This window comes from Dermacentor albipictus, chromosome 5 (assembly GCF_038994185.2).
Source record: "Dermacentor albipictus isolate Rhodes 1998 colony chromosome 5, USDA_Dalb.pri_finalv2, whole genome shotgun sequence".
Taxonomy (NCBI): Eukaryota; Metazoa; Arthropoda; class Arachnida; order Ixodida; family Ixodidae; genus Dermacentor; species Dermacentor albipictus.
The window spans coordinates 113924291-113940597 of NC_091825.1; the positions used below are offsets into that span (position 1 = coordinate 113924291).

General features: G+C 42.3%; 2 protein-coding genes across 5 annotated transcripts in view; one reads left to right on the forward strand and one right to left on the reverse strand.

The window, feature by feature from the left end:
- Positions 1-205: 205 nt before the first annotated feature.
- LOC135920546 (cysteine-rich PDZ-binding protein) lies at positions 206-505 on the forward strand. Its single transcript, XM_065454855.2, has one exon. It carries the CDS (start codon positions 206-208, stop codon positions 503-505), a length of 300 nt encoding a protein of 99 aa, XP_065310927.1.
- A 230-nt stretch (positions 506-735) lies between these two features.
- Positions 736-16307, reverse strand: part of Cul5 (cullin 5) — a 30165-nt gene continuing 14593 nt past the window's right edge. For all 4 annotated transcript variants that reach the window (XM_065454819.2, XM_065454821.2, XM_065454822.2 and 1 more), the window contains exons 8-16: positions 15672-15736; positions 12173-12305; positions 8596-8727; positions 6704-6827; positions 5422-5594; positions 4258-4419; positions 3609-3727; positions 3384-3507; positions 736-2588 (exon numbers count right to left, since the gene is read on the reverse strand). In XM_065454819.2, coding sequence (XP_065310891.1) covers positions 2394-2588; positions 3384-3507; positions 3609-3727; positions 4258-4419; positions 5422-5594; positions 6704-6827; positions 8596-8727; positions 12173-12305; positions 15672-15736 — 1227 coding nt within the window. In that variant the 3' untranslated portion in view covers positions 736-2393. The remainder of the gene's footprint in view (positions 2589-3383; positions 3508-3608; positions 3728-4257; positions 4420-5421; positions 5595-6703; positions 6828-8595; positions 8728-12172; positions 12306-15671; positions 15737-16307) is intronic.

Genomic DNA, 16307 nt, shown 5'->3' on the forward strand with positions numbered 1-16307 from the left:
CGGTGTTCCTGCACGTTTTTCTTCATAAGAGGCTTTCCATGGACTTTTAACGACGAAGCTAAGTGGGGTCAAGCCAAAACGATCCAGCTTACGTTACAGCGCCATTCAGCCAACTAGAAGCTGCATCCGTTCTTGCAGCTTTGAGTAGCGTTGACGTGCTGTAGTGAACATTCTTAACAGGTTACGATTGCCTAGCTTGGCAAAAATGGTGTGTGAGAAGTGCGAGAAAAAGCTCGGAAAAGTCATCACCCCGGACCCGTGGAAAGCCGGAGCTCGGAACACAACAGAAGGTGGTGGCAGGATGATCAACGAAAACAAGGCGCTGACAGCGAAGAAGGCCAGATTCACGCCTTATGGAAAGTTCGCCGAGTGCCGTATTTGTCGCCAGAAGGTGCATCAGGTTGGGTCCAACTACTGCCAGGGGTGCGCCTACAAGAAGGGCATCTGCGCTATGTGCGGGAAAAAGATCCTGGAGACCAAGAACTACAGGCAGTCGTCGACTTGAAACCTGTGCGTGCTTCTGTTCGCATGACTCGACTGCTACAACACCGTCACCGGAAATACCTGCAGCCTGCTTTTGTGACCCGTCGTGGAGTGCGTAGCACTCGGAAGATGACGATAGAGGCTCCCGGTGTGTTGTTCCAAAGTTGTTTATTCACATGTAAAACATATTTACATACTTCCACCCATGAACTGAGTCGTCGCTTACTATGCGCCCCCCGCCCTCCTTTCCCCCCCCCCCATACAGGCCTACTGTTTGAACACGATCAGACAAAAGTCTCGTTTCTTTTGGTAAAGGCCTAGTAGCTGTAATAAATAAATATGTACAAAAGCTATGTCGAGTTATCATTGCAATTGCTTGGGCATCATGCTCTTGTAGCAGGTCTGCGCGTCCTGACAAAAATATTTGCTGCAAAAAGGATAGGTACTAACACGTTTTATCATTTGTCACAGCAAACCATGTTTTAAACCTTGACACGTGCATCTACACATGGCGAGGCACCAACTACTCGTGACGCAAATCGCTGTCTGGCCAATTTCAACTGATCTGCGTTTATACTGGTTTACCCTACATTTGAAAGACTTTCTTTTTTTTTGTGCAAAATCACGGCATCAATGCACAAATCACAGCAATATTTCAGATAACGGAGTGTTTACTCAGACAAAAACTTCATTAGTGCCAGGTTGTACTAAACGGGTTGACAAGAATGCCCCCTGTACAAGCTTCTTTTCTGGCCAAACTGACCGTTGATTGCGCTCAAATTTAATGGTGAAGTGGCAGTGAATGTTTTGCTTATTATGTTTAGATTCGGTACTGGCATTTCCAGAATAAATCAGAAGGTCATGTCATGTGGCAATGCCAAACTAAATGTGTGATATCAGCGGTGCCACCTGCTGCCCTGAAGAATAAACTACACCATGTTCCATGTTGCCAGCAACTCCATTCAGTAGCATAATTACTTTTTCATGTGCCATCACCACAGATATTTTGTACTTATTGTGAAGAATGCAAGTGCGGCATTCAAATGTGGTACAAAACAAAGCACCATCCAATGCCAGCTCCAAGCAAAATTTGAATGCAATCAAGTGAGCAGCTTACCAAGACGAGGCATTTATACCGGGCTACCTTTTCAACACAACATTCAGTACATATTCCTAGAGAACTCCCACTATGTTGCTTAGCAACATATAACGTACAGATTCTCGAATGGCTTGCAGCTGTTGTCGGGTAAGCATGCACATTTGCTGTCTGTGCCTGCGGAAGAGGGCTTGCCAGTGAAACCTGAATGTTTCTGTTCAAGCAACTCTACAGATCAAGTCAGCTCCAGTACCATCAAAGGCCAACGTAGTACAATGCCGAATGCTTCCACGTGTCGTCACTTTTCCAAGTGTTCAGAAAAGTAACTCTCGAAACATTTAAATAAAATACTCAAATCTGTTGGCAACAGACGCGAGCACTGAAAGTAGTATCGTTCCTTTAGCAAAGCATCTAACCACCCTTCAGAAAAGGTGAGACAAAACAGGCAACTTTGTTCACATTGTGTGGCATTCTTGCACTTGATCAGATGAGTTCAACCAAATATGTAAAACAATGAATTGGCTCACTTCCAACATGAAATTACAGTACTACAGATGAATGAGTCTAACCAGTGTCATCACATCCTAAAAGAAAAAAAAAGCTTTTCATGTAAAACAACATTCCTATGAAAACAGTGTACAGCGTTCCTTGGCAAGATGGGCGCCGCTCTGATTGACGAGTTGCTCTGAAGCCTAGACTTAGAAGGGGGCGACGGTTGGATAAAAACCGGGCGAACTTTCGCAGCACTCGACTGGTCCATACGAGTGTGTGCGCGCACTGTTCGGAAACCACTGCGCCGGCGCATGTGGCTGGATCAGGCCATGTAGATGAACTCGTTGATGTTCTCTTCGTCCCTACGCATGTACTTGTGCTCTATGAGCCACTCAATCTGCTCCTTGATCATTTTCTTCGAAGGCAGGAACATGTTCTTCAAAATTTCCACCAGCTCTGTCTGCAGTTGGGCATTGGTGATTCGCTTGCGCATCTTCATGATTTTCACAATTGCCTCCTGAAGACAAACACATAAAAGGCAATTGTAAGTAGCCAGGTTTAATTTATACAAATTCAACTAACAGGTTGCATAAAGAAATTGACATATCAGCTTGCATGCATAGGTAAAAATATCAGTTTTTTTTTAAACATCTTTTATATGTTCCCAGCATATTCTATCTTTTTGTTATGATTCTTGCCGACCACACGAGTTCCTGTTTGGCTTTCAACTTTGTTTGTGGTTGCTTTCACTCTGCTTTGTCACCGACATTATTGATAATAGGGTTGAACTATGCAATGGTAACTTTCCCACACTTATGCTAGGACAGAAATAGTGGGGGGATGGGGGGGATTTCAGATTAATTTTGGCGGCCTGGGGTAGTTTAACGTCCACCTAACTCCTAACTAAAGCTATGATGAATTCCTTTGTTCTTTGCTGAACTATGATTCAAGCTAACAAAATATGTGTTACTACTATAAAACAGCACATCAACAATATGAACAACTATGTGGTGTTAGGTAGAGCTTGCAAAATTGGCACGAGCTGATTGCTTCAAAGGGAGAAAAGCATGGGCAGACTACGCTGCAGGGAGTGAACAAAGCAGTGTACTTGTGCTTCCAGGGTTCCGAGTAGAACTATGCATACTGTGCTGAAGTGCAGTTCAAGCTAACAGAAGACATGCTATTATAAGAAAAAAGTACATCAACAATCTCGCAACAAGTACTTGAGCTGTTAAATTGAATTTGTAAAATTTGCATGCACAGGTTGCCCTGCCCCAACTTCAAGGGGTCCACGACAAACAAAATGACGTACTTGTGTTCTTAATATTCTTAGTTGAACTATGCTTTCATTATCCTCCTCTTTGCTCTTCTCCGTTGATAGCTGAAGCCTTCCTATTAGGTTGACTTTGCCTCGCTTTTGAACTTTGCCATTTTTTCTGAAAGTGTGAAAGATAATTAGAAAGGGGCACAAACGCAAAGCAAGTGAGGATAGAACATATTGTGAATGATAGCATGAGAACGCAGATTCACAGCTTACATGACTCCGAATTCTTGATTCACCCAAAATTGGGTGCCATCGTCGAAGTCCTTAGGTGACTTAGCCTCAAATCCACACAGAAGGACTTGCCGTTTCAATTTGGGAAAAGCAACCAGAGACTGCAAAACCAATGAAAATGCAAGTAAGAAAGCTGCAAGTGTGTAAATGCTCTTTCAGAAGCGTGTAGTAGTATTACAAGCAAAGCTCATGTGTGGTTTTACACACAACAAAAACAAAATAAGCCTTTATCTCTTTCCTTACAGTTTCTGGCTGGCAATGCTAAATTTGTGCTATCTAAGCAAACCCTTGCTGTTGTGATGACTGAGCTACTGATCCGGTTTAACAATGTGGATAGATAAATGAAAGGAGTGACTACGGACAACAGGGGTGTAATGGGTGAGCCCTTCTTTCTCAGAGATATGCTGCTGGTTCCCGATCGTCTGACGGAGCTGATAGCTTTCACTGCACACAACTAGTGAGACAGTCAGAACGGTGTACATACTATGCTCTCCATCGTGAATGAGTGAATCTAGCAATTTTCTGAACTAAGAATGAAGCAGTGAGGTTCTAGTACACATAGTACTGTACACTCAGATCGACACTATCAGTGTAATGGCACTGATCTTAGCAATAGCATGATGACACACACCCAGAGTGTCCGCCGAAGTTCAGCATCCGGAAGTTCGGTGGCTAGTCGGAGGTTTTCAAAAGAGATGCGCTCATTAGGGCGCTGGTTCCAGGCAAACATAACAGCCATTTGGAACGTCGTCACGTCCAGGTCAAACTTGCCCACTTGATTACAAAAGGTGATCTAGAGAAAACAAAAAGCAACATGAAACACGCCTCTACCTGTTTCAAGTTCCTGACGGCACAATTTTGTACAACAGCCTGTGGCGTTTGGCTGGTGGGTTCATTGTAACATGTGACAAATTGGTGTGGAAAAGCAATGGGACGGGCAGGATCATGCACACCACAGAGTCTAGATAATAATGACCGCACTGTTCAACCACAACGAGGCAGTGGTTAGTGCACATGACACTTGAGTCCAGACACTCACTCGAAAAAGGTTACAAAGGATGAATACAACATTAAGAATGTTTACTGAATTATACATATATCGTCAAAAACAAAGTAAAAATAGCACAAATCTAGAAAATATGCAGCTTCCATGTGGGTTATTCCACTATACTGTCAAGGCACTACCTTGATACCACTAAGCTACATTTTCTGTACTTACTTATATTTTTTCTATTACTTAGTGAGGGACTCCTTCTGGAAGCATATCCAAAGAGTTTGTACAAATGTGATAAAAGCAGGCTGAGCTGGCTTGTTGGACTGATAACGGCCTTTTGGAGGCAAGTAACTGCTAGCCAGTTGGCCCGAGCAAATGCTAGGTTGGGTCTACATAGAGTTGGAGTCGAGCAGTCTCACTGATGGATTGCATGACACAACAAATTCCACACTCAGTCTGTTGAATGAATGCGACATGGCTCATTAGCATCGAATTATGCTGTAGGCAACCAGTAGAAAGCGCCACTGTTCACATCGCAGTTTGGTGCAGGTTAGCTACGTTGCACTCAGTACAAGGGCTGAACCAGCAATTTGCTCTGTCAAGTGTATGTAAATGAGGGCCACTAGGGACTGCAGGCTGCACTATACAACAAGGAACTAAATGGTCTGTTGCACACTGTCCTTCAGCATCACGGATAACTGTCAGCAAGGTCTCTAAGCGTCACGTAAATGATGTTGAGTTGGGCACCATCAGCTTGCACTATGTTTGTGTAAACGAGCTTGAAAAATAAGGCGCAGGTACCGTTCCGTTGGACATGTGGTGGTACCACTGCAGCTTCCGGCCACTGTGCTTCCGCCGATAGAATTCCTCCACTTCGGGAATGAAGTCTTCCAGCTCGAGAGGTAGTGAAACTTGAACGCGCTCGCTGCCTCGAGCCCATGCACCAGCATTCAGAATCTTGATGTTGATTGAGTCTGAAAAAATGAGTCACATCTAGCCTACAGCAATTGCAATGAGGCCCAAAATGTTTTTACTTTTTAATGAACGTTACATGATGGCACGTAAGAAACAAGACGAAATACATGCACAATACCCTACACTACCTTTTGTTTACCAACAATCGTGGTCCTCACTACTATGTGTGTAGTTACTGCATTACAGGCCTTGTAGGCTAGCTGGAAAATTGCAATCTCAATGACATATACATAGCACTTCCTTCCTTTAGAAAAATACTTGTTTGCCATCAAGCATTTAAAGGATACAAAAGGTGGAAATGTGTTTTTGGTGACACTTTTGCGAGAAATAAACTGTTTACGATAAAACTATTTGTCTACAGCTACATGAAATGAAGCTCTCCAAGCCTCTTTAGTTTTGTTCATACTTTGGTATCTCTGCACAATACACAAAATATTTGTGATCACAAGCTTGCACATGTTTTCCCCAAAAAATTAAGTAGAGTAAGAATTGTAAGGCCCTCTTGATGAATGGGAGTGGTGGAACAAAATCAGGCCTACAAGTAGGTAATGAAATCATAAGATAAGATCTGCCAATTCCCTGATAAATAATGACAGCACTTTCTGCATCAGATAATGCTGGTGAAAACAACAAGCATCCAAGTGCTTTCAACTCTTAGAGAACGTGTGCGATATGCCGACATCAAAACTTCTTTTTCTCGCCCTACTGACATTCAACGACTGTTTTAATCTTGAAATTACATTATAGTTTAATTGCATTCAGACACAGTGTGACTGACCTCGTCACAGCGATATTCTACGTATTAAATGTATATTTTAAACTACTGAAGCCCATTACCTAACACATAACCAGTGTGTATTATTCACTGCCAACACAAATCTTTTGTGCCAACACAAAATGACACCTACACATATAGTAGGCAGTTCTACGATCACTATTAAAACAAGTTTAGCATCACAGTGTTGCAACAATGCCCGTCACAGGTGCTGTTAAGGCAGAGAGCATGCTTGCTAGCAAAGCAGGACATTTCACTCAAGTCATATAGATGCAATTGCACAGACAACCTGAGAAAACAGAGCTAGTAAAACAGAAATCAAACAGTACAAACCAGCCAACAACTCGTTGCTGTTTCTGTGCACATCCTTGAACTGTTGATTTAAGTCTTCGCTGACTTTCATGTCCTGGAACATTCTCGCTAGCTTGTTCACATAGTCTGCAGGCATACCTACATCCTGAGAGAATAACACATCACCAGCACAAACATTAATGACCAAAGAGATGTACAGTTAAACCTCAATATAAAGAACTTCAATATAATGAAATTCTCGATATAATGAAGTATTTGGCTTTTCATAACCTCTTGTACATAGAACACCATGTATTTGGAACCTCAATATAGTGAAGTGTGTTTGTACGCGATTTCAATATAAGGTCATTCCACTGCCGCCGTAAAGGAATGCCAAGACAATGGAAACTTGCGCAGATGCAGATGGCCAAATGATTGAATTACAAGCGGCTGCTTGCAAATGCACCTCTCAAATCACGAGAGTGACCACTGAAGTGGAGCCGCATCGTGTTCCATATAAAGTCCAAGTGCGATAAGAGATAACATCCTATTGCACGCCAGGCACTGTGTGCTTTAGGTGCGAGTGAAATTGTGTGAGGGTGAGACAAAAAAGATGGTGGCTTCACAAGTGTTACCTTCCCGCCCGAGCAAAGGGAAAGAAGGGGAGGAGAGCAAGCTCACGGTAATGAGATCAAGTGTGCACGAGGAGGCGGGGAGGGGGTGGTGGAGTGAGGGGTAAGTTGGTGTGTGTCTTGAGCACGGCTGAGCCCATACGCAGCCGCACACCTTGCTTCAGAGGTAATCTGCCGCATGCACAGAGAGACTAGACAGCGTGGCACCATATAAGCTGTCTTACTGCACGTTTAATATTGGAGGTTGCATAATCTCAAGTTTTGGTAAACCACTAGGGCAGGAGGCAGACGAAGCATTAGCTCCCCGCTGCTTTTCCTGATAACATCATTGTGCGGGCAACGCTATCAACAGCGGGGGAAGGGGGGGTGGGGGTGGAATGCACGCCGAAGTGTGGCTGGCTTCTCTTAATTTGTGCTGCCAAGAAGATATAAGTGACAATTGTGGCATGAAACCGTATAATTCATCGCCGACTCCCAAATATATCAAAATGAATTGTTTTCTCATTCAAATTTGCTTTTTTTGATTGCCTAATAATTTGGAAAATTCTGTGGCCCCTTTCCATGTAAGAAAAGCACACTGTACTTATTGGCAACTTATTTGCATAAAAGGTCGAATTTCAATAGAATGAAATTTCGATACACCGAAGCAAATTGTTGATTTTACCAATTTCGTTAAAATCTAGGTTTAACTGTATACAATGTAAAAGAAAGGAAAGCAATGCAAGAATTGCTATTAAATGTGCATTTAAGAGTGAGCCACAACACAGTGGCAAACTAATTCAGTGGTTAGTCATGGTGTTGGCACAAATGCAGACTGGCACCAGTCAAATGTGCGATAACAATGTGACACCATTTAGAGAGTGCTTGAGACGTATCTCATGAGAAAAACTTTACAATGAGGTAATGTAAAACACATGACAACCACCGTGTGCCAGATTTTGGTCTTGCGACAATTTACGAATAATAGTCGACAGGTTTTCTTGCTCCTCGCTTGATCTGTTGTCCATCTACTTCCTGTGATAGTGTTTCATGGTCAGTCAGTCTCTCATGAAATAGTGCATGTAATTCCGTCTGTACATGTTCTTTGCCACGTAAAAGTGCAGAGGCCATCCGAATGGGTTTGAAGGTAGTGTAAGAGTGTTTTTAGGTCTGCTTCCACCCGACAATGCCATTAAAACAAAAAGTATATCATTACCTAGCTCATGGCACTAATATTTAAGGCACAGAACTGCACTGTGACAAGTGAGGAGAATAGCAGACGTGTGACCAACATAGCAAGATAACATAGATCACGACACTAACCCTTAGCCACTCAACCATGTTTTCCTCCTTCTCACTGTCGGCTGACGAGTCCAAGATCAGTCTTCTCGTGAGGTGGGCCTTGTGATATCGCATAAACACATCCTTGTTTTGAACATATCGTAGCACCAGTAACTGTAAAGAGTACAAACAGTAAATGCCTAAGCGTTAATTGATGAGAACTTGATTGAATACACCACAGACATTATTTCCAAAACAACAATGCAGGCTTGTTAGTAATCCACAACTGATATACCACAGTTCAAATGACATGTGCACGAAGAAAGGTACTACATACAAAGGCGTTGCTGTCATTTGTTTCTCTCCTTATTAGTGTGTCATCTGCTTTGTAGCAAATGGAGCACAGAGACCACAGTCCTGGCAATTTCAAACTGCGCCACATATAATTAATTATTGCAAACTGCAATCCACGCAGGCTTCCCTTTCTGAAAAGCTTTCACGGATAGTGAAAGATTAGGTACTGCATATTTATCATACATCAGCTTACACTGCATATTAAACGTGATCAAATACCTACCCTTTCACTCATACAAATGGATGTGATGGACTGAAATCCATTTCATAAAGTTTAAATGAGCCTTCCATCATGCTAGCAACCACTGAGATATAATTATGCCCAAAGTTCGAAGCAGTGACAGCTAGTGCATTGACATACACAGTAGAACCTCAAAATTTAAATTTGTTTCTCTAGAAACATTGAAATTCTTGAAACATTTTGGAAAATTTTGAAACTACAGAAACACATTTTCACAGGGACCGGGGGAAAAGGAATGCATAAACTGGAAGTACATGATATCCAATAATACTTGTGGCAGCACAACAGATGAGGATGAAGGTGACCGTCAGACAAAAATTTTATTTGAATATGAAGATAAAGCCAACAAACTATTAAAAACCTGATAAATAAAGCTAGCTACTTGTTTCGGGTGATCAGACTGAATAACTTTTATGGAGTGGTTGTATCTATGAATTCTGCTAAATGAAGCTTGCATTTTTTACCTAACACCTGTGTTGAATGTTCAATTAAAAAGTGTCTATTCTTCTTTTAGCATTCGTACCTATGAAACACTGTAATCGAATTACATGCAAAGGGTATCGAAGGCCATGACATCTGTGGCTAACTTAAAGTGATACTAAAGGCAAATATTAAGTCTAGCTAAAGTGATAGATTAATGCTCGAGAATGTCTAAGGCGTTAATATTACTGCAAACAGAGCTTTAGTAGGTAAAACAGGTACCTAAATGCAGGACATAATTTGAGACTCCTCCACGGCATTCAGGTACTAGTACGACGACGTAGGCACTCCTGACTATAATTCTGTCACTAGTGCTCAATCACTTGCAACAAAAAGATCGCTGCAATGCCTTGTAAAAGAAAAAAGGATGCTATTTTTCAGTTCTGCTCGATTTTTAGAAAATAGAACTGGCTGATGTTTCGTTATTGCTTGACTCTGTGCCACCCGCGCGTTTCAGTAGTTTTGTTATTGCGTAGTTTGCTGGTTTTGCTTGCTTGCGAAATTCGCACAGACGGCAAGTAGCAAAGAATGCTACATCCATGTGATGTCGCGGGATGCCCGAACAGTCCGTCACTTGACGAAGAGCAGCTGCAGCGGCGAATACAACGCTATGCCTTGGCTCGATTTCTCCAAGGCCACGCATTTGCGTTTTGTGTAAAACACCAAAGCGCCGTCTGTTGGGTGCCGTTTTACTCAGCGACAGAGGGAAAGGGGGACGATGATGGCGTATGCAACATCATCACTCCCCGCTCAGGGGCGGCCGATTTGAAATGTGCTGAAGATACATGGACCCTTCAGACATGATTTTCTCTTAACTAAGTATTTTCTTGGTCCAAAACAAGTGCTGCAAGAATTCTGGAGTGGTATTTTAACAGTCTACGTTGACCTAATATTTCCCTTCAGTATCCCTTTAAGTGCCGCCAACAGATGATACCGCGTTGGTGGTGCGCCGTTGCAGTTTATGGACACAACCGGGAAGGGAAATGTAACAAATGGAAAGCTAATAGACATGACCCTATCGCAACTAAATGGCATCAGTGTTACGGAGTGTAATAGCCAGAAAAACGTATCAGGCAGAAATGTATTGACGAGTTTTAACTGTATTCTGATGCAAGGACTAAACCTGGTTAAGGCCCAATGCCTCATATCTAAGGAAAAAGTGCGACGAAAATTTATTTATTGATGTGCAACGTATGGAACGGCTGAAAATGTAGGTGAAACGTTCCTATAAGAGTCACTGCTGTAAAACAAGAAAGTCTTGTAAAGAGCTTGAGTAACACGTCTAAACCAGAAGCGAGATCCTGATGCTCTATATTGCTTCACCCTATACAAACTATACAGACTTGTTTAAAGTTGCCCTGAACCACTTTTTATCAAAGTGGAGAAAGGCATTTGAAGTGAAAATAGGCTACTTCAGAGATAGTTTGCTGCAAAAAGTACTTCAATGCGTTCAGCAGGAGCGGAGTTATTGACAATCAAACGTGGCCTCTGCTGCGCTCCCATTCCTTCTTCAATGCTTTACACTGCAAAGGCTACGACGCAGTGGGGCATGCCCACAATGCTCCGCTTCTAAACGTCACCCTGGCGTGCAGTTCAAATTTCAATTTTGGATGTTAACGTAGAGGCCACAACTTCCGAGTTTGGTGCCTATGATTCGCTAAACATAAGCCAAACATGCTTGTCCTCAGAGAGCCGCAGTGCACTTAGCCAGTGGACTCAAGGCGGTACCCCGCGGCGGCAGCGGTATCTACGCCATGTACCCGACTGCAGCTTTATGTCAGCTATCTGCCAATAGCAGCTGCCTAAGGGAATGACGAAATAAAGCGTCCAGATGAGAATTAAAACAGGGCCTGCTGTTGAAAAGAGCATTTGAGAGAAAGGTCACGTCGTGATCTGCTTGCGAGTGTCATGCACCGTGTATGACAACGAAACTTGGCTGAGATGTCCACAGCAGCGTATGCTACCCACAGACTATGTTATTTCACCAAGCCCTACGGGTGGTTCAAGGACCCTTTAAAGGGACACATTAAAGAAACTAAATAATTCTAGGCTGACAAAGTATTTTTTTTAACTCTATTTTCGTTAATTTCATGGTAATAGTTTGATTATTAGAAGAGAAAACGAAGATCAAAGTACCATTTTCTGAATTTTGTGTCAAAAGCCCAGCACCAGTCTGTCAGTGAGATGTCACAAATTTCAATGTATTTTCTGAATTATAGCTGTTGAGGTACAGTAAAAATTCTCATAACTTGCCAAGTTTTGCCTGTTTTAGAATACAATGCAGTCAATCTTTGTCAATAAAGAAAACTGAATAGGCCTCAAATTACACTGTCAGAATCCATAACGTCATGGCAAGTTGGTGCAGAAACTTCTAGGCAATGTCGCCACTTGCCTTTCATTTTTGCATCTTTTCTGACCTACCGACACTCTTCTCACAGTAAGAGCAGATTCTTGGTGTTGGACTACTACTAATATTATGTCTCGAACCATTTTTCTCATTAATGTCCCCTTAATATGCACTGTACTACATAAACATGTACTAACCACTTCTTTTAACTTGGCTTCGATTTGGTCGGACGTCAGCTTTTTGCTAAGAGGGGTCTTGCGTAGTAACATGTCACAATAGTTGGCCAAGAGCTCTGGACACCTGGACTCAGGCTGCGTCTTATTTGCAACCCTGTTTGGAGAAAAATACAGGATGAGCAATCAGCGGCCATTTGCACATGGGAACAGCTGCTTGCAGGCATAAAATGAAAAAATAAAAAGATAAACCATATCTTGCTGTACAACCCCACTCCTACAAGCTGCTTCTTAGAAACTATTCACAACATTAGGCAACAGAAATATAGTAATGATGAGAGCTGCATAACAACAACAAAAGGAAAGCAAAGCACTGCTGTCAACTGGTACACACCTGACTCTGCCATGGAGCGTAGATTGCACAAGGTGGTATGGTACATAATTAACTTGCAGGGAATCAAAAGTAGGACAGGACCATGGAATTCAGTAGCTGCACAAAGCCTCCCCGCTAATTTGTGTCTATCGTTAATAGCCCTTTAGAAACATGCACCACTGCCATTTCAGTGAATCTTAATTAAGCATGCTGCAAGTAAATTGCTAATGAACTTTTTCTTTGCAGATTTTAGTCGAAATTTATAAGAATGTTTAGCAGGTGCTTGTTGATGTAGAATGTTTTAGCTGAATAAAAGAAATAGTAACATTAATTGCTGTGCCGGTCTCTGATAGTTATGATGCGATGCATGTCCATAAAACATATTTGGCAAATTTTATTTATTTAGATGCAAAACCTTTCTACAAGCGTCAAATGTAGCAGCACAAAAATTTACTAAGGGTTTGTGAATGTTCAAAAATTTCGAATATTACTGAAATTTATATTTTTAATGTTCATATTCAATTCAAAAACTAAGTATTTGATTGGATACAAATATTCAAAACAGTGTTTATTTCTATCTATAGTCAAATACAACTTTAGAAAAAAGGGGAGGCCCCGCCCAGATGACCGAAGCGCGACAGCCGATAGCCTCCGCGAATAAAATAGTCCCGCTCGAAACACCGTGCTCCTGAAACGCGTAATTCTCGGTATAAATAAAGACTTTTGCATTTTGATGACTGGTTTATTAGAGTTCTCATGTGCTGCAGCACATGCCGGATAGCGGCAGAAAAATAACCCCGTGCCTTTCACAACGCTGCCCGTCGTCTGCTCTTTAGCTTCATTGCAAGTGACAAAAGTAAAAAGAGCAGCTCTGCAACGCTTTTGCGCTTGTTCATTTGTACACGGCGTATCTACTACTCGTTTCTCATGCTTAAAATGAATCAGTTGCTATAGAAAAAGTACTTACATAAAACAATGCATTTATCGCAACCATTACAAACCTGGGGTGAGAATACGGTCGAGGCAGGAAGGTGCACAAATGCTTCATTCATCGTTTTAAATAAATACTCTTGGTTTCAAATAGCATAAAATTTATATTTTTTGGCTTTGTGTTTTCACAATTTCACAGCACGCATTCTACAGCTTGCGCGTGCTGTGAGAACTGGTGTACAGCAATCAATGGACGGTGCCACGCAACACCGTCGCTTCGTCGGTATTCCGCTAAAACGCAGGCGGACGGGGCATTGGGGCTGCAACACGATTATGCCAGTGCCGAAAATTTACACCAGCAACGAAGAAGAATACGCTCGGTTAATCCAATATTAACTGTTTCTGTCTGTTTGAGCACTGCGCCACCAGGTGGCTGCACCATGCAGACCGCTCGACCGCTCACGTTTACGCCTCCGCCCCAATGCCCCAACGCGCCGGGCGTCCGCCTGCGTTTTACCGGAATACCGGAAAAGCTAAAACCTCTCTATTGATAGTTTACGCTAAGTTGACGGCGACAAATCTTTGCGTTGAAGGCTTCTTCCTCAAATAGTTTCTGTTGCGCAAACTTTTCTGATTTCTCCTGAGAGTGGTTTTGCTTCATCATTTCACCCCATCCGACGAAAAACACACCTGCCGCTACCGTAGGCACCAGTCTTTGGAAAACTTTCTCGCCATAACTTCACTCGGGAGCGAAATCAAACAACATGGAACAAGTACGCAGGATGTGTGTTCGCAGCGGTCGCCGCGGGATCCTGTTTACAGGCAAAGAGTAGCACAGCGCCAGCGATGCTCGCTGCAATGTTCCTTCAACGGATCACTGCTCAGAATAAATGCACGCGGCATAAATGGCGCATCGTAAGTTCGTAGTAATATTTCCGGCATGATAGACCCTCACAAACACTACTGGAATTCACTCTGACGAGGGGCTGAAGCACAGAGCTGTCGCGACCTCGCCCAGTTCGAAGCGCGGGCGGCCATCTTCTCCGTCGGCGGGGTCACCAGCCGTCTGGCTCATGACGTTTGTCCAGAGCGCGCGCCCATTGGTGGATGCTCGTCTGCCTCCGCCTTGGAGGAGTAAACGCCCCCTTTTTTCTAAAGCTGTATCCGACTATAATCTAAGAAAGTGTGTCTGATTTCATGCTGAGCTTTACGATAATTTCATGCTGCTAACGAAATATCGCCTGTAAAGCACACTTTGCCACTGAACGTCTGAGATATACAGAAAAGCCAGCCACTCAATGGCAAAGCACATGGGTTTGCGAACAGCGAGTGTGCGCTCTTTTGCAGGTTCCACCTCAAATCCTGAGTTTATTGCTTGACAGAAAATTCGGTGAGTGACGACTGGTACAGGTTCAAGTGCCTCTTGGTTTACAGGAAATTGATGCGGTATACTAAAGCACAGGTTGGCAAGAACGAACAATTAACTGAGATTATTCTATTTTCCAAAGCTAACATGAGCCCAATATACACTCTTTTAGTATAGCGGCCTGCTAGTTTAATTTTTTTACCAATGACAATGTAATTTCAGTGTTCCAACATGTTAAAATAAACCAATTTGCTAATAAATGCATGTGAACATCATTATTTGATATTCAATTTTCAGTATTGATATTCAATCAGTATTCGGAAATTTTGATATTTGTACACGCCTAAAATTTGCCCATCTAAGATGTACTATTATTTGTAATACTGCAATAACAACTTCAATGACACTTGTACAACTATGTAATACCTGTTGGCTATAACTGATACCCTTCATCATTAAAATTTCTTGCAGATTTGCAGACTTACTAAAATATTTAAATAGTGGATTTGGATATTTTCGTTTTGTGAAGTCATTGCAATAAGATCTCTTGGCCCGAATTATGAGAGAAGCCAATGCTGCCCAGGACAAATGTTTTGTCCGCATGTCTACAACACACAACTTTGAAACTGCTAATCCCCAAAACCAAATTCATGAAGGGTCAGCTTGACACTAATATAACATTCAGGGGACATGCAGAATTGGTTCTATTTGCCATAAGTGGCAATTGGTAAGATCGCCTAAAAAGTGCAGGCACCATTTAGGTATTCATAAGCAGGTTAGTACAACGGTAAATGAACCCAAGTTGATTGTACCGTGCAGTGAAGTTGAGTGTCAAATGCGTGTGCAGCACTCACCCTTTTTGTTTGGAAGGAAGCTCAAGACGAAACACAGAGGTATCATTCACAACCTGTTTAAATGCCTGAAAAATAAAGAAGCTCTCTGCATTAGAAATAGCCCAACTAATAACAATGTAACAGCGAATACAAAATTTTCTGCAATAGGTGGTTAGTGCACAGTGTTGCGGGAATAAAAAGTGTTTAGACGAGATACAGAAAGAACTGACAAAACAGCGTGTCACTCTGTTGATCTTCTCTGTACGGCATGCTCCATACCTTGGTTGCTCCATACCATAGCCCACTGGTTTGATATGGGGCATCTAGGTGGGCGAGGAGAATATAGGGTGTCCCAGCTAACGTTAGCCAAGGTGTTCAAAGAAAAAGAATTATTGAAAAAATGCGGTGCAAGATACAATTTTAGGACTTAGTGGTTGGTTGTTTTCGTTGAACAGCTTGGTTAGCATTAGCCGAAATATACGGTGTACCGATGTCACCTGGACAATGAATCAAATGATGCCATCACACCCCAATATCATGGCAGTGTTATCTGTTTTGCATGCAAACTAATTCCGTTTGTTGAGAAATTATTCCAGTGTGCTTCAATGTATAATTAAAACTGACATCAGCAATATAGTGGTAAAGAAATTGAACTTT